Source organism: Eptesicus fuscus, chromosome 2 (assembly GCF_027574615.1).
Source record: "Eptesicus fuscus isolate TK198812 chromosome 2, DD_ASM_mEF_20220401, whole genome shotgun sequence".
Taxonomy (NCBI): Eukaryota; Metazoa; Chordata; class Mammalia; order Chiroptera; family Vespertilionidae; genus Eptesicus; species Eptesicus fuscus.
Window position 1 is genome coordinate 75,411,816 of NC_072474.1, and position 23,427 is coordinate 75,435,242.

The 23,427-nt window shown below is 36.5% G+C and overlaps 1 protein-coding gene and 1 non-coding gene across 2 annotated transcripts in view; both read right to left on the reverse strand.

The window, feature by feature from the left end:
• Positions 1-826: 826 nt before the first annotated feature.
• The window catches only part of STAP1 (signal transducing adaptor family member 1), a 37,406-nt gene continuing 14,805 nt past the window's right edge, over positions 827-23,427 (reverse strand). Inside the window, exons 3-9 of the mRNA XM_008158744.3 lie at positions 20,090-20,203; positions 18,088-18,144; positions 15,252-15,424; positions 13,373-13,501; positions 7,376-7,445; positions 3,298-3,394; positions 827-861 (exon numbers count right to left, since the gene is read on the reverse strand). Coding sequence (XP_008156966.1) covers positions 827-861; positions 3,298-3,394; positions 7,376-7,445; positions 13,373-13,501; positions 15,252-15,424; positions 18,088-18,144; positions 20,090-20,203 — 675 coding nt within the window. The remainder of the gene's footprint in view (positions 862-3,297; positions 3,395-7,375; positions 7,446-13,372; positions 13,502-15,251; positions 15,425-18,087; positions 18,145-20,089; positions 20,204-23,427) is intronic.
• On the reverse strand, positions 12,774-12,884 carry LOC114228772 (U6 spliceosomal RNA). Its single transcript, XR_003614891.2, has one exon. It is a non-coding gene; the product is annotated as a U6 spliceosomal RNA (small nuclear RNA).

Below are 23,427 nucleotides of genomic sequence, written 5' to 3' on the forward strand. Positions count from 1 at the left end.
AGTGATTCTATTTCATCATTGATATTTCTCTCTCTATCCCTTCTCTGAAGTCAATAAAAATATATATTTTTAAAGTTTAAAATTGGTAAATTTTAAAGAAAAAGGGCTAACTACAAAGGAACAACATGAAGGCATTTTTTGAGGTGATAGTACTTTATGGGTCTTGATTGTGGTGGTGGTGGTGATTGTCAAAACTGGTAGGACTATACACCAAAACTATTGTATGTAAATTAAATAATTTTTAAAAGAAAGAAATATAGTCCCTGTACATAAAACATATCACACTTGGAATTATTTATTCACTTCACAGCTTATGTATTAAAAGCTCCAACAAGGCAGGTCCTCGGTGTAGTTTAGTTCATTGTTGCTTTGTTACAACGTTGATGAGATGCTGTAGGAACTTAAGTCTTGTGTATGTCCATTACCGATGATAAAATTAGTTTTGTTAAACATTTTTTTGCTTAAAAGTGCAGACCCTGTCAAAACTTCCATGAGGACTTTCTGAACTTTATTCTCAGCACTAAGAATTTCTAACCCAAGGACATATAGCTACCCTTCTCTCCTTAACTGCTCTGAGATCTCATGTGAGAGCCTGAGCTCAAGGCTTAGAGACCAGGTGAAGAGCCTGGTTCAGTCCAAATTGCTGATACACAGAATCCTGAGCAAATAAAAGGTTTGTTGATTTAACCACCATGTTCTAGGGGTGATTTGTTGCACAGCATGTTTTGGGGGTGGTTTGTTACATAGCATTAGGTAACTGACACAATATTTATGAAGGAGGCCAGTTACATTGGATTTCCCTCCCCACCATCCTATTTTTTTCTATTTATTTTAAAGATGTTACAGGAAATCCTTTGGTCTCTGGAAAAGAAGGGGGGGAAAGCATTAATAGTATTAATAGCTCATTCCCAGAGGTTTCTGTTAGGTAGTATTTACCTGCATAAAGCCCAGGTAATGTATTATGCTGGCCATATCTATAGCAATGTGTTCATCCCTTGTGCTTAAGCTTTAAGAGAAATGCTCAGATATTAGTGTACAGAGAAGAGCAAGATGAGAGTGAGAGTGCTGAAGGAACCAATAATGTATAGATGACAGACTCGTGGGAGAGGGACAGGTGGCTAAACCCTGTGTTGTCTCAAAGCCAGAAATTGAATTAATATGTAGAAGTTAAAGGAAGGAATGTTTCATAGTCAATATTAAGGAAAAATTCTCTGAGAACTGACCAAAAGTGAACTGTGCTGCCTCAAAAATCAGTGAGGTGATGATAATTAATAATTTTCAAACAAGCTCAATGGTCACATCTGAGAGTTGGTTTCTGTACTGAGTGCAGGTGATTCCTACAATAGTAAAACACTGTACTGGATAATTTTCTAAAGTTCCTTCAGACTGAGTTGTTTTTTAATTATTTGACATCACAAGATATATAGCCATATTGTAAAACTTAAACTTTTTTACTTTCTGGCCCCCTTTTATTATATATACAGTAGGTCCTCGGGTTACATCGGAGATCCATTCCTACAGTGTGACGTAGTGCAATTTTCGCCGTAGGTCAGAACCCACCTACATGAGCACCTACGTCACTCACATGGAGCACATACTCAGCAGTAATGAAGTGAGACAGTAAAAAAAAATTTAAAAGAAAGATAGCAATTCCTGACCTTTACTTGTGTTAAATAAATAATAAAAAAACATAAAGCACATATGTACATACGTCGAAATGACAGAACTTTTTTTTTATAAATAAATGGGAGATGGCGACATAACCACGAAATTATGTACGTCGAGTCCGACGTAACCCGAGGACTACCTGGTACTAGTAAAGTCCTAACTCAAGGATATATTTTTATTGATTTGAGAGAGAAAGAAACATGGGTCAGTTGCCTCCCATATGTGCCCCAAGTGGGTATCAAACCCGCAACCTCTTGGTGTACGGGACGACCCTCCAACCAACTGAGCCACCCAGCCAGGGCAAATTTGCTGCCCTTTTAATTAGGGAGATTTTCCAGATATGCCCGGATACAGGCAGCCAAAGTTGTTTTGCCTCTTAATCTGTAGGAACAGGGACTTGTTTTGATAACTGAATCCGAACAAGCTAGAAATATTCTTATCTGTCCTGCTTACAGCTTCTCAAGTGACCATGTATCAAGGGTTGTTTCAGAGGATGGAGAGAAACTCACAACCAGCCTGTCCTGCTCTGCCAAAAAACAAGTACAAACAGGGCCAGTTTCGTGGTCATGTGAACTGTACAATTTTATAGGGCCCCATGCTTGGTTTAATGATCGCTATCACTGCTTTAAAATTCTTATTTATGAACAAGGGTCCCCACAAATTCTGTAGTTAGTTCTGTCTACTATCTATAATCTTTATCTGTAGTTTACCATTCACCCACTCCTTGTTATCTTGCACTCTGACTTCTCCCTTTATGGTTGAACTAGAAGCCCGTTGCACGAAGTTTCGTGCAATAGACTTTTCCTTCACCTGGCTGCCGGCACCAGTTTTCCGCCAGCAGCAGTTTTCCTCTGGCCACCCGCTGATCAGAGCGCCTCCCGCCAGCGCTATCGGCTACCCCGAGAGGAACTCCGATCGGGAGGCACTCCAATCGGCGGTGGCCAGAGGAAAACTGCTGCTGGCGGAAAACTGGTCCCGGCAGCCACGCAATCGGCCACCCCAAGTTCCGCCACCAGCGTCTTCCGCTGGCCCCATGGGTCCTTCTGCAGCGTTGAGTCCCCGCCCCCCGCTCCTACCGCCAGCCAATCGGCCACCCTGAGTCCCGCCCCCTCCCCCCCCCCCCCCCCGCGCCTCCAGCCGGCACAATCGTGGGCATAGCGGAGTGATGCAATTTGCATATTACCTTTTTATTATGTAGGATAAGACCTCTCTCAGGTCATCTACTGTCTTATGGCCAATTCCCATGGTCTTGCCTTAATCCTCACCCATTTTAATGTGCCTAAAGCATTTGACAGTGTTAACAGACCCTATCGTTAAGTTTCCTCTTTGGTTTACATGACTATATATGGTTTTCTTCTCATCTCTGAATTTGATAAAGTCAAGTAGGATAATGCAATGAAGTTAATAGTCTTAGCACATGCCTCAGGGTTTTTCTTTAGAGTGGGCCCATCCTCTATCCAGGATATAGTGGTATTCCCTTACTTTCACAGGGTCAGTGACAAAAATTTCTAAATGGGTAAATTTAAAAGCAGAACTACAGTCCTACCTAGAAAACATGACAAACCACATACAGGGTTTGGTTTTTTTGGCTTTGCTTTCCTTAATATAGCAATTAAATGAAGAACATACCAAGGTTTTCATCAGTTGAATATATAAATGGTCGTAAATTTCCTCGAGTCTCCTTCATGAAATAATCAATGACGCTAAAAAGGTTTGGAAGTGTTACCTGTATAAAGAGAGAGTGAGAGAAGGCTCAGTGTCTCCTGTGTAAAGATAGAGGAAGACAAAGCTCAACTGAAATTTAATGGAGAAAATCGTATCCATACCTCACTTCGATGGCTTACTGAATGGTTTTGCCTACCCATGCATATTATTTCTCCTTTATAATCATAGCTGATTTCCTGTTGAAGTATTACCCCTTTCCTATTAGATACATTTTGGGGGACAATAATTAGGTACTCTTTACTCTTCCCCAGTTTTTGCATGAGAATGTGGCTCAAGTTAGGTCAAAAATGCTCCCTTCCTGAAATTTGAACTAGAGTAGAGGAACAAGGAAGGAGAATAGGTCCTTAATCAGATGATGTTTATTATAGGTAACTGCTTGCTAGTCCCTAGTTTTCTAGTCTTCCAATCATCCTATGTTTTCCCTATGTTTGTACATTTAATTTTACTTAATTTGACTATAGTTGGTTTCTTTGCTGGAAACAAACAGAAATTAGAATCTTAATATCATTGTTACAGGATAATTTGCTTGGCTAGGAATAACTGAAATGCATTGCTATTACTTGTATCTTTGTACAAGTAAAATCAGATTAAAGCTGAATATCCCCAGTAACCTTGAAGAGGAAAAACGTTTTCAGAAAGTGACAATCTGCTTGAGGGGTAGGGTTTGGGAGTGTGGAAGGTGAAAGAATAATTCAGACTATTAGCTTTCCTTATACTGGGAACTGTTTGGGCTAATGACAGATAAATGTGCCCTGTTCGCCACCTGCACATACATTCTTTTTCCTTGACCATTGCTTCCATTCACTTGGCTATTTGGGTTACCCTTCAGCAATATAGTTCTCTGCTTCCTTCATTAGAATTTTTGAAAACTCCCAATCAGGCATGGGCATGAGAATGGAGAAGCTCTGGGAAGCATTTATAGCAGAAGTTTAAGTGGGGTATATGAATCAGCAGCTGCCTTACTTTTGGCAAAGGTCACTACTGCACTCTAAGGGTTGTGGCCAAAACATAAATTCAACCATACTGATCCTTTCTCTGTTTGATTAACATAATGGGCGTGGAGGGGCAGGAGAGCTAGAAGCTCAATTTTAGAAAATATATTGTCAATATCTTCAAGAACAATAGGTTCCATTTAAGTGACAGTACTTTCCTGGTCCAGTCTTTCCATCACTGCCACTAAGATCACACACCTATCTTCCCTTTTTTTTTTCAGCATCCCAAACCACAGGTCATGTTAGTACAGTCTCATTGGTTGAGACCAGTGTAAATACCAGTTTCCCACCTGTACAACAGGCATTACCTCAAGGTAGTGATGAAGAATAAATTAAATGGCATATGTAAAGTACTAGCTCTGCCTAACAAAATATGTAGTGGTTATGATATTACTAGAGGCCTGGTGCATGAATTCATGGGTGGGGTCTGGCCAGGGCCAGCCGGGGAAAGGGGACATGGGAGGTTGGCTGGCCCTGCCCCCATCATGCTGGTTGGCCAGCTGCAGTGCGCATCATAGCGACTAGTCATTCCAGTTATTCCGGTCCAGTTGTTCTGGTCGCTTGGCTTTTATATATATAGATATCATTAGCCCCATGATAAGTTTATTGGGGTAGAAGAGGGGTTACAGACAAAGACAAACCCCTTTAAAAAAAAATTATATTGGTTTTTTGAGAGAGAGGGAGGGAGACAGAAAGAGAGAGAAATTTTGATTTGAGAGGGAAACATCAATCAGCTGCCTCCTGCACTCACCCTACCAAGGATCAAGCTAGCAGCCTGGTGATATGCCCAGATCAGGAACCAAACCAGTAACCTTTTGGTGCATTGGATGATGTCCAACCAACTGAGCCATACCAGCCAGGGCAAAAGCCTTTCTTTACTCTTATGTTGCTATAAAAGAAAGATTTCTGAAATTCTGCATGGTGGGTATTAGAGGACTAGGCATTCACAGCTTTTTTTCCCCATTAGAAATAAGCACATTGAAGAAAGCCCAGAAATACATCCATGCCTATATGGTGAATTAATCAAAGGAGGCAAGAATATCCAATGGGGTAAAGGTAGTCTATTCAATAAATGGAGTTGACAAAATGGACAGATACATGAATTAAAATGGAACTAGACCACCTTCTTATATCATATGCAAGAATAAACTCAAAATGGATTACAGAATTAAATGTAACACCTGAAACCATAAAACTCCTAGAAGACAACATAAGCAGTAAACTATCTGACATTGCTCTTAGTAATATATTTTATTTTTTATATATCTCCTTGGGCAAGGGAAACAAACTAACAACAACAAAAAAAAAAATGGAGCTACATCAAACAAAAACGTTTTTGCAGGACAAAGGAAACCATCAACAAAACAAAAAGATGGCCCACTTATTGGGAGAAAACACTAGTATTTGCCAATAATACATTCAATGAGGAGTTAATATCCAAAATTTATAAAGAACTCATACAACAACAGCAAAAAAAAAAAAATTAAAATATGGACAGAGGACCTGAATAGACACTTCTCCCAAGAGAACATACAGATAGCCAATAAACATATGAAAGATGCTCAATGTCACCAATCATCACAGAAAAGCAATTAAAACCACAAGATATCAATCACCTCACACCTGTCAGAATGGCTATCATCAATAAACCAAATGTTGGTTAGGATGTGGAAAAGGGGGAACCCTCATGCACTGTTGGTGGGAATGCAGAGTGCAGCCACTATAGGAACACAGTATGAAAGTTCCTCAAAAAATTAAATAGAACTACTGTGACCCAGCAATTTCACTTCTGGGTTTTTATCCGAAGAAATCCAAAACACTAATTCAAAAAGATATTTACATCCCTATGTTCATTGCAGCAGTATTTCCAATAATCAAGATATGGAAGCACCCCATCAATAGATGATTGGATAAAGAAGATGTAGTACATATATGCAATGCAATATTTCTCAATCATAAAAAAGAAATCTTACCATTTGAGAGAACATGGATGGACCTAGAAGGTATTATGCTAAGTGAAATAAGTCAGACAGAAAGACAAATAATATATGTTTTCACTTACATGTGAAATCTAAAGAACAAAATAAATGAACAAACAAAAGAGAAACAGACTCATAGATACAGAGAACAAACTGATTGTTGCTAGATGAGGGGGGAGGTGGATTGTGGGGTTGGGTGAAAAAGTGAAAGGGATTAGAAAGTACAAATTGACCTGGCCAGTGTTGCTCAGTGGTTGAGCATCAACCCATGAATCAGAAAGTCAAGGTTCAATTCTTGGTCACAGCACATGCCTGGGTTGTGGGATTGATCCCCAGTAGGGGGTGTGCAGGAGGCGGCTGAGCAATTATTATTTCCCATCATTGATGTTTCTATACCTCTCTCCCTTCCTCTCTCTGAAATAAAATTTAAAAAGAACTAATTTTTAAAAAATTATTAAAAAGTACAAATTGGTAGTTATGGGGATATAAAGTACAGCATAGGGAATATACTAGTAGTCAACAATGTTGTAATAACTATGTATGGTGCCAGGTGGGTACAGGCTATCAGGGGTATCACTTCATAAAGTATATAAATATCTAACCACAATGCTGTTCACCTAAAACTAATATAAAATAATATTGAATGTCAACTGTAATGAAAAAATAAAATGTAAAGAAATAAGCACATTGAAATACTTAATTTGGAGGATATAGAACAACAGCTAAACAAAATATATTTCTCTCCCTGAAACAACTATATTGATAAAAATTTACAGAAAAAGAAAAATGGAAAGAATTTTTAGCAGATTATCTTCTATTCTGCCTCATCCACCTACTCTTGCATCTCATATCTCACCCTGCCAACTCAAGGCTCCTTGACATGGCTGTTGTTTTTTTTCAGAACTGTTCCTAGGCAAGGAGTCTACTTTTCCACCTTTCTTTGAGTTCTATAAGGTAAGTGTGGAAGGAAGCAGAAGAAAATTCATGAACAACAAGGAAATAGCTACTTACAGGTTTTTCCAGTTCAATAGTGTAGTTTTTTCCTACACTCATCACTTTGTAGTGCTTGATTCTTGGCATGCTAAAATGGAAAAAAAAAAAAAGGTTAATATCCATTTGAGTATACTGTTGGGTCAAATCAAATTAAAGTGAGTACAAAATATTACCTGTATAATAAAACATATATTTCAATGACTAGGGAAGAAAATGGTGGGTTTTTTTGCTTTTGTTTTTCTATTTACCTGGTTCTCCATATATATTCTTTTTGGGGAGTTATATACTAGGGATATAAGAAACCTGGGCCATCGATTGGTTCAATGAGAAAAAAATAACAGGGATAAATACAGGAATCAAGAACTGACAACCTTTCAGGCAGAATTATACTTTTAAATGCCAGAAACTTACAAAGTAGACGTTATAAAGTCCTAGGTGGGCATATACAAATAAAATACTTATTCTCTATATTAACAGAGAAATAGAAAGAACTACTGAAAGCAAATTACCTTTTACTCCAGTCAGAAAGCTCTCAATGACTATTCTTCCTGCTTGCTTATATACCATCTTGGACTTCGAGGTATGAAAAATGCTAGGTGTTAGGTACTATATGAACACTTAGGTGTGAGAATGCAAGTACAACAGATGAATGTTAATGTCTTCCTCTTCTATAGTCACATAGCACTCTAATACTAAATTGTGCTATTTTATTGACTATGAATTGCTTAAGAACAAGAAGCACATTCTAGTTATTTTTGTATTCCAGCCTCAGGCACACTGTATTTGTGAAACTGAAATTTAAAACTGTAGGAGCCCACCTCATAGTGCTATTTGCTAGAACTAATTTATACTGAGAGCATAAGTCAATGTCTATGCCAGTTAGTTTTGAACAATAGTATGTTTGCCTTGAATTCCCTTGATTCATATGGAAACAGTGTCAGGACCAAGACTTTTGCTAATGTTGAAAAGTAAACAGCATTTATTACACTGCCATTTGCTTGAAAGACAAAGTAATTCCAACACCTGTCCATTTTACTGAAGCTGCTAAAGCAAAAGTGTCTATCAGGTTAAGTTTTATCTGCAGAGCCTCCTACCTTTCTCATCCCACATCCTCCATTTCCAGGTCACATTTCTCTAGGTCTGAACTACACTTCTGTTCAAGGGACTCACCTTTTCTTCTTCTACTGTTACATTCAAATCTTCTCTCAATTGCATATCATGTTGGGAAACAGCTAATAACTTTATTCCAATGGTTTATTCTAGAGCTTTACTTTCAAAACATGGGATAAAACCTAACCAACCCTCTCCCCTCCTAAAAAGGGGAAAAAGCAAAAAAAGTATTTCTTAATGCTGAATCTTCAGGAATCAGTTACAGACTGAAGAAAACACTTAGACAGAGGAGGTCTTACAACTACCCTCTGTTGGGGTGGTTGGCTCTGGCTTTATCTTTATATCTACCATGAAAATCAACCTTATAATCACACAGTTATATATGAAAACTCACACCAAATCCATTTAGAATTCCTGTATTCCTATGAAATAAGTGATTATCATAACTTGGAAGATTGATAGAAAGCTTGAAGGGCATGGCCTTTATAACTAGGAAGATCTAGGTTCACACGCTGGTGGTTTGTAAGCTCTCTGAGCCTTCATTTCTTCATCTATAAAATGGAGATGGTAATGCCTTCGCTCATAAGGCTGTGTTGTGAATTACGTTTGAAAAGTCCTTTAAGTTAGGAATTATTTTTAAGTCTCAGCCTCTTCACTCATTAAACATGGAAAATACTGTCTGTCTCTGTCTTTATTATGCCTGAAGAAAATGTTTGTCAAGCACTCAACACAGCACCCATAAAGGGTACCCTATAAGAGGGGACAGTGATTGTTGTTAGTAATAACCATCATATCATCATTATCGTCATTCATGGCAAAGCTGTGAAAGGAAAAGTAGCAAAGGTTGACAGGGTCTCTTGGAACTTCTGACTAACAGGACTAAGTTCTGAAGAAGAATGGTAGGAAAAAATTCCATTGAAGTCACTTAGGCTTTGACTCTCATTTTAGGCCTTTGTTTTTCTTTCACATTTTGTTTTTCCAAAGGAAAAAAGAGAGAGGGACAAAATGAGATTGATAAATTTGCTATATTGAAGTTTCATGTGTATGACCACAAAAGGGAAGTAACCTGTCTTTAAAAAAGAATGTGTGGCCTTACATATGGTTATAAATACCTGTTCTCAGCTTTTGACCTCAATTTTTGCAAAGGAATGAATGTTGGGTAACTATTTTCTACTGCTTTCTTGATCAATGACTTTCCAAAGTGTTTATACTGCTAGCTTGCCACATAGTCATAATTATTTTTAGAAAACCAAACCAAACCATGAAGTTTGTTGTACGAATACCTTTATGTCTTATGAATTCACACACCACTGATCTGGGTAAAGGTGGATGATATTTTGCATCAAGAGAGAAGTCACCTGATAATTTGACATTGAATGACTTTTGCTTCTTCCTGAGAACTACAGTCTTCCCTCCCACAGCTGATATGTGAACAGACGGTGATAATTTTTACTTTCATGATATTTTGTAAACCAACTTGTCCTTTTTAGCTAGTGTTTAACCAGACACACTCATCTAAACTTCATAGCTGAACATTTCTCCTACAACCTGTAAGAGAATGAATTAGTTTTGCGGGTAACACAGGTGCTTCCTAATAGTCTAGATTTCTGCCAAGTCTTCACATGAAGCTCTGTAGTCAATTGGATGACTACTCTCCACAATAGCTATCCTTTAAAATAAAGTGCTCTGTTAAATAGAAGATATTAAATCTGGGCATTCTAAAATACCTGTTTTGAGGTTTTAGAGAACACATATAACAATATTTAACACACACACACACACACACACACACACACACACACACACACACTAGAGGCCCAGTGCACGAAATTCGTGCATGGAGAGGGGGGAAGGTCCCACAGCCCAGCCTGCACCCTCTCCAATCCAGGAACCCTCAGGGGATCAGGCCTAAACCCTAAACCAGAAGTCAGACATCCCTCTTCCAATCCGGGACCGCTGGCTCCTAACCGCTCGCCTGCCTGTCTGATCACCCCTGACTGCTCTCCTGCTGGCCTGATCATCCCCTAACTGCTCCCCTGCTGGCCTGATCACCCCCTAACTGCTCCCTTGCTGGCCTGATCACCCCTAACTGCTCCCCTGCCAGCCTGATTGCCCCTAACCACCTCGGCCTCAGCCTCCGCCACCACGGCTTTGTCCAGAAGGACGTCCGGAATGACGTCCAGCAGGTCGTTTAGTCTAATTGGCATATTACACTTTTATTAGTATAGATATATTTCACTCATAAGGAAAATTTGTACAATAACAGCTAAAAAATGTTAACCTTTTCATGGTTTTCATGTTATAAGTTATGTCTCAAAGTCTAAATAAGCTTATACTGACTATAGTGTTAGAATGCTCTAGTTTAACCATTCTATTTTACTCCTTGCTTTCTGAATATGAACTTTTTGGGTGAGGGGATGATTATGAAATATTATATTCTTATGACCATCAGCTGTATGAAAGTATGAACTATATGAATTCAAACTAGAAGTTAGTATAGTAAAATTAGAAATATCTAACTTTGAAATGAACTCTCTTGCTTGACTCTTATGAGTTTAAATGCAATGCAAATATACATATAAGCTGTGACATTAAGTTCATATCCTAAGTATAGAAACTACTTTCATTTCATCCAAAACCACATTTATAGCAGAAATATCTTTATTTTTCATAGCTCACTTGTACAGAAAGTACAGTGCAAATGTTGGGCTAATGTAGACTACCTTATAAGAGATCTGGCTACTATACACAGTCTTTAAAGAGCCGTTAGGTCTCAGGATTTTGTTTCATGCAGAATAGTAGCATAGGGTTCACATGCAAACCAATCAAACAGCCAATCCAACCAAGAAAATAATATGAAAGAAACAGTTCATCATTCTCTTGTGTGATCTAGTTTACTTTCCAAGCAGTTAGATGGCTTCTTTTTTAAAAATCTGCAAGATAAATTTTAATTTAGTTTTGTATATTTCATATTTTTAAAGTAGAAGTAAAGAGTTAAAAACATTCTATATTTTATGTGATACTCAATATCCTAAACCTTGGAAAAGAACAATCTTCTTAATCAGGATATACTAAACAGAAAAATCCAGGAGTTCTAAATTCACTGATATTTGATGGCCATTCATAATATTTATTTATGTTGGATTTGCTTCAAGATAGTCAATTAAATGATAAATAAATTATAACTGAACTATATTCTTGAAACTCATTAATTCCAAATGTTAGTCTATAATTTAAAAAATAATAAACCCAAAAGATTAAATTGACATAGATATTTATTGTGGAAAACACGTGTGCATGTGTGCGTGCACGTGAACACATGACACACATTTTCTCTTACTTCACACACAGAATCAGATTTACCATCTAACATTCTTGCCACTATTCAATGTACGTGGCTAGTGTACACAGAGTAATTGGCAAGTGAATAAAACTGATTAGACCATGGGTCATACTAGCCCATGCAGCCATAATGTCATAAGTTTAATTTTTCCTGTGATTGTTTTCTTTTTACTGCCTCTCTTCATTGTCAATGTCTTCATACTTAATCTCTTTAGAATTATTGATATTTATGGTAGATAGATTAATTGATAGATATATTCTAGCTTTAAAAATGTAATAGAATAATACCCTCAGGAAAAAAATAACAAATTCAAAAAACAAAGTTCTGTTTATGCTTTTTTGTGACTAAGAATCACTTACTGAATATTTTCATATGGGACAAAAACATTTATATGTAGATTAGTTGTGAAAATGTTAACTAAACTAGAGATCCTATTGCAATACAAATTTTCATAGACTGAGAGCTGAAGTGAACCTTAAAAGATCCAACCACCCTAATTACACAGAAAAATCAACTTGTGCATGTAAATGTTACTTACTTTATCAAGCATAAACCGTTTTACCAGAAACAAAATTATTAACCTTGACAAGAGGCTCTTATGGTCCTTTTCATAGTCACTTCTTTACTCATCCCACTCCAGTGGCCTCTCATGTCATTCAGAGTAAAACCCTTGTCCCCACAATGACCTGTAGGGTTTAGCACATCAGTCCCTACCCCACCTCTGGAATCTCATCTCCTACCACTTTCTCCTAGTGCACTCCACTGCCATCACCAAGGCCTTTTCTGTTTTTTGAACAAAATAAGCCTCTCTTGCCTCTGGACATATGCACCTGCTGCTTGGAATGCTCTTGTCCCAGACACTGAGGTTTGTTCCCTCACTTCCTTCAGGTCTCTGTTTAAATGTCAGTTAATGAAATAGTCCTTTCCTGAAATAGTTGTTTTCCTATTAAAACAACAGCAACTAGAAAAATTTTCTCTTTTTTAAAAATATGAAACACTATGCAGGGGCCATGTTCATCTTTAATCTTCTCTGTATCAAGCCAATTTTAGTGTATGTGCTACCAAAGTGTGCACATAATTTTCTCTATTACCTCTGAGATTCCCATTTCCCTCATCCTGGTTCATTTTACTTTCATAGGCCTTATTACCATATGTATGACATTTTTGGTTGCGTATTTATTTATAGCCCGTGTCTCCTTGCAAGTGTGTAAACTTCTTTAAACTAGGGATGTTGTTTTGCTCACGGCTGCATCCTCAGTTCCTAGAATATTACTTGGTCCATAGTAATTGCTCAATAAATACTTGTTGGAATGAATGAATGAATGAATGAACTATATCCAGGACCAAAGTAATTTGCTCATTCTTCCCTTCTGCAAATATTAGCCTTGGCTCAGTCTTTAGTATTGCTTATACGTATATCATCCCCTCCCTATTTTTGTGGTTATATTCTTAGCCCCAACAAAACACATGAAGGATGCTGATCTGAACTTTATGACTTTGCTTTCTAAAGTGATATTATGCTTTTACTAGTTCTATATGTGTGTTTTTTTAATTAAACATACTCTATCTCCTGCCGGATAGTGATGGAGAAGTTTCTGCTGTCACTACCAGGCCTCAGGATCATATTTCCCAATGAAGGATTCTTCTCAAGCATCTCAGTTGCTTCTTTCCGAGACACTGCGTAAAAACATCTACAGAGGTGAGATAAAAACAGACTTTTTAAAAATGGATAAAGATCATGACTTGAAAAAATGCTTCTGAAGTAACTCTAAGAACTGCATTTGTTAACTTTTCTTAAAATCCCCAGCTTTATTATTACAACTGCAATGATATGATTATAATTACTATTATTACAAGCCTGTGCCACTAAAATATGTGTATGCTTACGGCCCTCCTCCCCTCATCCCTCCACAGCCTCTTTCTCTAACCAAAGGGGACCTGAAAAATTATCTACTGGTCAGTATATAATCACCATTACCATTTGAAAACCTAAGATAAAAATTAACAATGTATCTCCATTCTCAGTTTATAATAATAGGCTCTTGGATAAATAGTATTTGTTAGCGGTTTCTTTCCAGAGATACAAAACATCTCTACACATGCTTCTGTAGTTCGTCTTTCTTTTTAAATAACTCACATTTAAGAGTACATCTTAACTCACTCCGTTTGGTAAAATTTGGATTTCTTATAACATTGGTGGTGTTTTTACGTGTAAAATCTTTGAGAAAGCACTTCCCACTTTTATAGTATATATTGTAATCAATGAAATATATAGTCACAGAAAAATATCTGGCAGGATATGCAATATACCAAAATGTTAACAGCAAATATATTTTAATTGGGGAGCAATGATTTTAGTCTTCTTTTTATTTAGCTGTAAAAAACATATATTGTGTTATTGAGCATAAAAGAGAAGCACTCTGTGACTTTTAACCTATCAGTCTATGAGTCATTGGTTTCAGCTAAACGTTACGGTGGGCAGGTTTCAGTGATTATAGTACAGAAAGAACACGAATCAGAACGTGATGTCAAAGGTGGTACCAGGGCAGATTTCACTGGTGAGAACTTGACCAAGATTCCAGAGGAAGGGGTTCACAATCTTAGTCACACTCTTTAATGATATGATGGTGAGAAATAGAGATAGGATGTTGCTGAATTCAGCGTGTTCTATGTCTCTTCATTTTTCCAACACCTTGCCCACTTTACACAGGGCCTTCAAAGTACAACACAATGACTACCCACTGATTGAACAGTTGCATAGAATATTCACTTATTTTTTAATTGATTCTATTAGAGTTACATTGGTTCACAAAACCATTTAGGTTTCAAGTGTACAACTCAATGAAACATCATCTGCATGTTGCATTGTGTGCCCATTGCTCAAAGCAAAATCTCTTTCCACCCCAATTTATCCCCCTTTGCCCACCTCCTTCCCCCTCTGTCTATCACCACACTGTTGTCTGTGTCTATATATATATATATATATAGACACAGACAACAGTGTGGTGATAGACAGAGGGGGAAGGAGGTGGGCATATATATATATATATATATATGGTTTTTTTTTTAATTCATTGGTGTAATTTTTCTGGTAGAAAATCAGTCAATCCGAGAGTTGCATAGTGAAAAAAATATTGCTTCCTTCCTTCCTCATAGCAGTTTTTATTTAGGTTTAAACTTTGGAAAGATTATCTGTTTGGTCTGAAAGTGTGGGTGGAAGGGGATTTCCTGTGTGGTAAGAGAGTTGGTTCAAATCTGCCTTTTGCATTTTGTTGATCATGACACAGAAGAGGAAATGTGGCATGCACTCAGAAATATGCTGTTTATCCACAAGACAGCTTATTGTCCCTGGTTTAATGAGGTCATTGACTAACTCTCCTTAACAAATAGAAATTAACATTAACAATCTAATAAATAAACTGGAGTTAATGGTGCCCTTACGCTGGCATAGGGTTCAGTACATCCACATAATCCTCTATTGGTTCCCTCTCTTCTTCCAGAGATGTACTTGGCAGCCGCTCTGTCTCAATCCTCCTTTTCTTTTCTCTCTCTAAGACTTCATGCAGTCTAATTACTTGTCCAGGAAGGAGTGACACATGTTGGGGAACTGACAGCTGAAACCAATTAAAACAGTAAGCAAACAAGAAAGAAAGCAAAATAACTAACTGATTTTTAGCCAAGATGAGCCTGTTCTGGTCCTAAGGAGCTTCAGTTACCTGACAGAGATGGATAGGTAGAATCAAGAATAGACAATCTTGATGTAGGGCAGGTGTCCTAAAACAGCCTCTAAACCATCTAGAACCTGCATAGGGTGTCCAGTGTTCTTCCAGGAAATGCCCCTTTTGGTCAGACCCCAAAGCAAAGTACTACAGGCTAATTCACATAACAGCAGATCTCATGTTTTCATTCTGAGTTTACTATTTCTCACTGCCGGGGAAGTCCCAGAGCACCTGCAAAGTGCATAGCTCTCCCACAGGTATCCTAGAATTATCACCACCAACCATATGGTAACACGGGGTCTAGATGGCACTATTCATTAGATGACTGAGAATCAGCAAGCGGAGGTCTATATTTTGGTATGCTTGTGTGTATATTTCATAGTTTTATTCACATATTACAATTATGTTACTGCTCTACTTGCTACTGTTTTTTAACCTTTTCTGGAGATGTAGTTTGGGTTGAGTAACTTATATCCTCCTGATCTATATTTATACCCCTAATTTAGACCTCATTATGGCCAGCTATGTGCTCTTGGAAGGTGTAATCTGAATGGTAGAATTCTTTCTTTATGTGACACTACCTAGCCTCCATTTTGAGGCAGCCATGTGTAATTAACATCTTTTTTAAAATTTAATTTTATCTTTCCATCACTATTTATTCCCTCTATAAACATCTTGATCTCCAGAGTGAGGTACATTCTTTCCCGGGGGTGTATAAGAAAGTCCATTGGTAAGAAAACACTAGAACTTTATTTTCTATTTACTTATTATCTAATTAATTCATATTATTGTTTATATTTTAAAACACATGTATGTACATATATATATGAAATTCAAAATAAAAATTTACTATGAAGGGTACACCATCCAAAGTTTTCAAAAATATTCATCTGGATAACTAAGCTAACAAATAATCAATAGGGCTATTTTCTTATATACTAATCCGGAAAAAAAAATAGAATGAAAAATTAATAAAACAGCTACTCCTTATTATTACCTATTATGTCCCAAGCAATGTTTTATTGCAAATCCTCACAACAATGCTACAAGATAGGAATCTTACTTTACAAAAAGAAAAAGGAAAAAAAACAGGCTCAGAAAGATTAAATAACTAGTCCTGGGTCACATAGCTAGTAAGTTGTAAAACCAAGACTCAAACTCCATTTTCTTTAATTCAAAAGCAACGTCTCAATTCTTTCAACTATAGCATATGTTTCTCAAACGTCTACAAAATTTCTCCTAATAATAGCACAGAGTGACCTGGGATCATTGTGCAAAAATGACATTTATCGAACATAAAATTTAAGGAACCTTGTCTTCTTTTGGAAATTCACTTAAATTTTACAATCTGTAATATACCTATATACATTTTAATTTAAAAATAATGCAGCCTTTCCTCAAGGAAAAGAAAACAAAATTTGGGGGCCAAAACATGAAGTATAATTAGTGTACCAGAAAGATGCACCCCGGAGTTTTTCCAGGGGTTTTAGTGTGCTCCTTGACACCTACTCAGATACCATTGGGATACTTGTTCCCAGTGTAAGAAATGCCACAGCCAAAATGCTGCCTTTGCACAACAGAGGAAAAGAATGCAGTTCCCCAAAGAGTTTCTCCCTCCCGCCAAGTCAACATGTCTTTCACATCTTTAACTGGACTACTTTTTAATTGCCTATGACTTACCCACATGGTAGTTGAGCCTCTAACTTTTACACGTTACTGGCTAAGATAAAGACCCAACATCCATCGCCTATCAGTAAAGTGCAGTGCTCATTTCATGTGACTGCAGATTCCTTACTGAGGAACTAGCTTTAACTAGTATTTAACTTCCCCTAATAAACAGAAAATTTTCTTATCCACTAAAAGTATTAGAGAATAAGGTCCTCTTTTGGAGGGCTGATTATCAAAGTACCTCGTGTTTCTAAGACAATTGCTGCAGTGGCTTTATTTAAAATAGTGGCAGTTATCTTGCTCCAGCTGTACACCATAAGCAGTAGATCTTACTACTGATCTCAGATAAGATGCCACAGAGTCGAACAGATCAACATCCCTTTTTCTTAAGAGTTACTAAACAAACATTTCAAAGTGGGTTTTATTTTGATGGCCCCCTCCCTATTATATTGTCTATGTTATTCACAAAATCCATCTCATTTAGCATTTTATAAATATGTGTTAAGTGTGTAAGTATGGATTTGGAAAGTATTTTAGAGGATGCCATGCAAGCTGAAATATCAGAATATACAAGGACCACTGTGTCAAAAGGATATTAGCAAAATGGTGATCTCCCTGACCACTTGTTATTTGCTAGTTAGCATACTGCCCTGTTTATTTTCTTCATAGCAATAGTCACAATTTTAAATTATCTTGCTTGTTTACTTATTTTATTTCTCCCTCTCCATCCACCCGATAAAAATAGAAACTTCACAAGTAAGTCTGAAAGATTATGTCTATCTTTTTCAATCTCTATATCTTCAACCCCTTTTACTCTGCATGGTTCATAGTAAATATTCAGTAAGTATTTGCTGAATGAATGAATCAATCAAAAGTGATGTCTTTCCTACCTCTGTTATTGTAAGAATGAAGCCTCTCCATTCTTCCCCACTCTCCGTGTTCTCTGTCTAAAGATAAAGTCAAAGAAGAGAACACAGGCATGACTATCAGTGTTAATACTTCTGTTAATTTCAAATAAATTCCCAATTTCATGATTGTTTGAAAAAAAAATCAAGATATGGATGCCATCAAAAATCAGCAAAATCAACAAAAATGCATATTTTTCTATTGAAGCACATTGTTTTAAAAAGTCCATTGTAATTTTTAAACCCCTTAGAATCAGTTGAATGGAATAAACTCATTTTTCTTTTTGTGTAGAACTACTAAAGTGTATTTGTTATGAAATATTTCAATATTGTTTTATCAGAAGACAGAGTACATATCTTTTGATTAGTAAACAAGTAAACAATTTACTTAACTCAAAAAAAATTTAAACGTTAGCACACTTATTTCTGCAGTATGTCAATTTATGGTTAATCCCCCAATTGGTATTTAACAATGACTGGCTTTAAATTTGGGGCAACCAGGTAGAATCAATGTTGTTAGTCCTTAGAAATTTATAATTGTTAGCTCTGAAAACTACAAATATGACCAACATTTATTAAGTGCTTATAAGTAGTAGCTACTATTCTATTCACATGTATTTTCTGATTTAATCTTCATGGCAACTGGACAAAAGATACTATCATTGTTTTTATAGATTTAATTATTTAACAGGTATCTATTGAGTACCTTTTAGTGCTAGGCACTATTCTAGTACTGGTTTACATTGTAGCAGGGTACATTTAATAATAAACATAATAGTAAATTTTATGGTGTCAGAAAGGAAATAAATGGAAAGATAAAATTAAGTTAAAAGAGATTGAGAATGCCATAGAGGGGGGAAATGCCGTTTTAATAAAGTAGTCCAGGTAGATTTCAGTAAGAGGGTTACATTTGAGCAGACTTACTTCCAGGTGTAGAAACCAAGGTACAAAGAACTTAAGTAACTTATCTACAATCACACAACCAATGAATAAAACAACCAGAATTCAACCTAGGTTCCATCCTGCCTGTACTCTTAACCACCACATCAGAATCAGCTGGGGAGGGAGCTTGCTTAAAATGTAGATTCTGAGACCCGGGTTTATTGGGTGGAGCTTGGATTTCCTAAGTACTAGTGATTTGTAGCACACACTAAAGCTTAATGACCAGTGCTTTTAAGGTCAGTTCCAATTGCATCTTATTCTATTGCAAGTTTTCCTCTTTGTTTTTACTGTAGTTGTTGGTTGACTTTCATTGGCTCACTTTGAGTGATGAGTGTACCGATTTCTGCCGGTGTGGAGTTTAGAGTTTTAATGAATAGATAGTAATACCATATTTCACAAGTTGTGTATATGTAATATACAGTTCATTTTCAAATTCTTCTAATTGTCTCAATAATGCTCTTTATAGCTTTTAGTTTTTGTGTGCTTCCTTGTTTTTTTCTTTTCTAATTCAGTATCCAATCCAGATCACACATTGCATTTAGTTGTCATGACTCTATAGTTTCTGTAATTGGAACAGGTGTCCAGTCTTTCTATGGCTTTTTCTCACACTGGTAATTTTTAAGAGTTTAGGCCAATTGTCTTGCAGAATGTCCCTCGATTTGTGAAATATGGGTTTGTCTAATTCAGCAGTTCTAAACATGTAATACGTTGGACATGTCTCAGGATCATCTGGGAACTTGGTAAACACCAAGTTCTTGAATATCAATTCAAGGACAACTTGTATAAACACCAGGTGGGATCTCTGACTTTGTCACAGGACAGAGTATATGGTTTCAGTGTGCTTGTATACTAAACAAGTGAACATGCCCTTTTAAGTTCTTATTTAGAAAACGGTAGTTCTTGGCAAAAGGCAAGAAATATTAACAAAGTATAGGACTTGGCACTCCCATAACCCCTCTTTACCTCAGCCACTAGGCTGTGAAGAGGTGAATGCTATTTATAACCCCATCTTGTTTCAGAATAATTACATCTCTTCCTCACTCACCTTCAGTTGCACTTCTTCTTTTGGCAAAACAAGGGTGAATTTTGCACAATTCTTATCAGTTGAATTCTGCTCATTAAGGCATGTGAGGTCTATTATGTCTAACTTGTCAACATACTGCAAAGATAAAGGGGAATCTCATTAAATTATTTCTCGGGTGACATACAGTAATTTTAGTAGGAAGGAAAGCAAATAATATCTTCCTTTCAACTGATTTATACTTCGCATGATATTCTGGTTTTCATTGTGTCACCCCTTCCCAACTCAGAGGGAATGTGGAAATGTATTTTGTGGTGGTATGCTGGTGCTGGCTTATATGGGTTTGCAAAAGCTGATTTGTTACATTTTCAGGAATTTTGCTAGCTGGTTGTTAAACCCAGTCATTATTAAAAGTTAAATTATATAAACATATAAGTAAATAAATTAACTTTAAAAGAGGATAATTAAAATTCAAAATTAATCATTTTCTAATTACCACATAATATTCTCTATGCTCTTAAAGTTACTTACATCTTCATTTTTGTGTGTTAAATATACTATATAATGGTGTGCTACCTAGACTTTCTTTCCACCTCCATTTTCAGTGAGGTTACATGATAGGTTGAAATCAGCCATGGTGGGAGTATTTATACCATGGAAATTGGCAAACCTTACAAATTAAGGCTTGATTTATTATTTTCTTTATTGACCCAGAGGCCAGCAATTTTTTTCTTCAAAGGCCAGATAGTAAATGTTTTGGGCCTTGTGGATCACATAACGTCTCTGTTGCAAATTCTTTTTTTTTTTTTTAATAACACCTTATAACTGTAAAAACATTCTTGGCTCACAGAATGTACAAAATTGGGCCACAGGCTAGATTTGGCTCAAAGGCCATAGTTTTCTGGTCTGGTCTAGACTTAAAGTGAAGGAGAAAATGTTAATAATGCAGATGAAACTTTAAAGTTTGTTGTGTCTGAAACTTTTATTTTGAACAAAAAATTGACAAAATATTATTCTATAATTCTAAAACTGTTTTTCAACAAAGAGGTGGCTCATGTCATTGAAAAGTAGGTGAAGTTCTGACATACATAATTGTTTTACTTCCTCTTATTTATTAATGTAAACAAAAATATTAGCCAACATTAATGTTAAATATCATATTTAATGACAAATTTATTAGGAAAATAGCATATTAGAAAATAACTCCATTATATCAGGATTGAATTGCAATTCTGATATGCATTCAGAAAAATCAACAAAAACATTTTATGAGAATCAATTTTGCTTTATTTGAAAATTAGGATAAAGAGTATTATGTATTTTTAACTGTGTGCTATACATTTTTTATGTAAGTAATATTTATAATAAATTTATATACATATATTTATGCATATATTTTTTCCAGAAAGCCATTATTCAACACTTACCACATACTACTGGTTATGAGGAATCTATTAAGAAATTTCTATCTTACTGCATAACAATAAAAATATTTCTTCTGAGTAATTAGTCTCCATGGCCCAGTTTGTATGTAACTTGCCAGACTTGCTCTCTAGTATTAGAAAGATTAAGACTACTTCTAGAAAAGATAGTAGGTTTTTTGTGGTATAATTTTTTTGCTAAATTAACTTCATTCTTGACTTTATTTTTTTCTCCTTTCATTTTTCTCCACTATGCCTAATATAACTTATTTTACTATATTCTTATAAGACTTACATTATTTTTTCTGAATAAAGTAGGACATAAAAATAGTAAATAATTTCCAGAGTTATTTCTATGTTGGTAAAATTGAGGTTACATTTGGGTTGGCCTATTTATTTTCAATGAACAAAGATACAAACATAGAAGGAGAGGTATAAGGGAAGGAGGACAGAATTTAAAATTACACAAGAAACTTTTTCTGATGGACTGTCTAGATTAAGCTCAGTGAACTTTGCTGAGACAGAGGAAGCAACAAAGGAAGAAGTGGCCCAGTTAGATAGAGTGCCTGTACTCTGATCTATTGATTAGAAAAAAAGGAAGTCATATCTTTTTGTTTTTAATTGTAACGTTGAAAAAAGCCTTTAAGATCATATGTCTAATCTAGCTACTATCCAATGCTTGAATCGTCTCCAGGCTATCCCTCTATGTAGTCATCTAGCTTATGCTGAACATCTCGAACTTGGAATTTATGCGTCTATGCAGCTTTGCCTGCCAGCAAGTTTTTTTTTTTTTCTCTTATATTAAGCCACAGTTTTCCTTCAGGCAATTTTCATCCATTAATCTTAGTCTCTTTTCTCTGCAATAACACTAAACAAGTTCGGTGACTCTTTCACATGATCTCCTGACAGCCTTTCAAACACTTAAATGCAGCTATAAATTCTTCCCTATCATAGGCTGAGTATCTACAGTTCTCACCTGTTTCATTCCTGTGATTTCTCTTGTCCCCAAAATTCTGCATCCTCTTTTTTTTTTTAATTAATATATTTTATTGATTTTTACAGGGAGAAAGGGAGAGGGATAGAGAGCTAGAAACATTGATGAGAGAGAAACATCGACCAGCTGCCTCTTGCACACCCCCTACCGGGGATGTGCCCGCAACCAAGGCACATGCCCCTGACCGGAATCGAACCTGGGACCTTCCAGTCCGCAGGCCGAAGCTCTATCCACTGAGCCAAACCGGTTCCGGCTGCATCCTCTTTTAATGCAATTGGCAGATGGGCAATTCTGCATTATTTTATTAAACAGTCTCTTCATGGCATGGTAGTTAAGAATGCTATCTCAGGTGCAAGACTTGGATTGTACTCCTTGCATTAGCTGTCTGATCTTGTACAACTTCTTAATCTTTACACTTGCTATTCAGTTCTATAAAGTGGGAGTTGAAATAGTACCTGCTTTGCATTTTTGTTGTGAGAGTTAAATTAGATAGTTCAAATAAAATGCATGAATGCTCACTATGTGCCTTACATTTACTATCTCATTTAATCCTTTTTTATAACCTTATGAGATAGGCTATTTTTTATCCTAAGTTGAGAGAATTGAAACTGAGTGTGTTGGAGATCTTTTATTTGCTCCTCTAGATTCACTTTTATCCCTTCACTACCCAACACTGTGCACCATAGTAGGGACCTATGTGGACAACATTATGGGCCCCCTTACCCTTTGGTTTCCTGCTGGATTGGACAGCTGGTGAACATTGGCACGAGATAGAAGAGTGAGGAGAGTAAAGTCAGGTATTGATTACCCTATGCAATTGTTTCCTCAATCCAAGATCATACTCCTCTCAAGACAGTCATCTTCTTATAACTCTCCCCACTATTCTCTCTTTCCTTTACACCCAGGCATGGCAATAGGGCACTGCTACTAGTCTCAGGGTTCTGTAC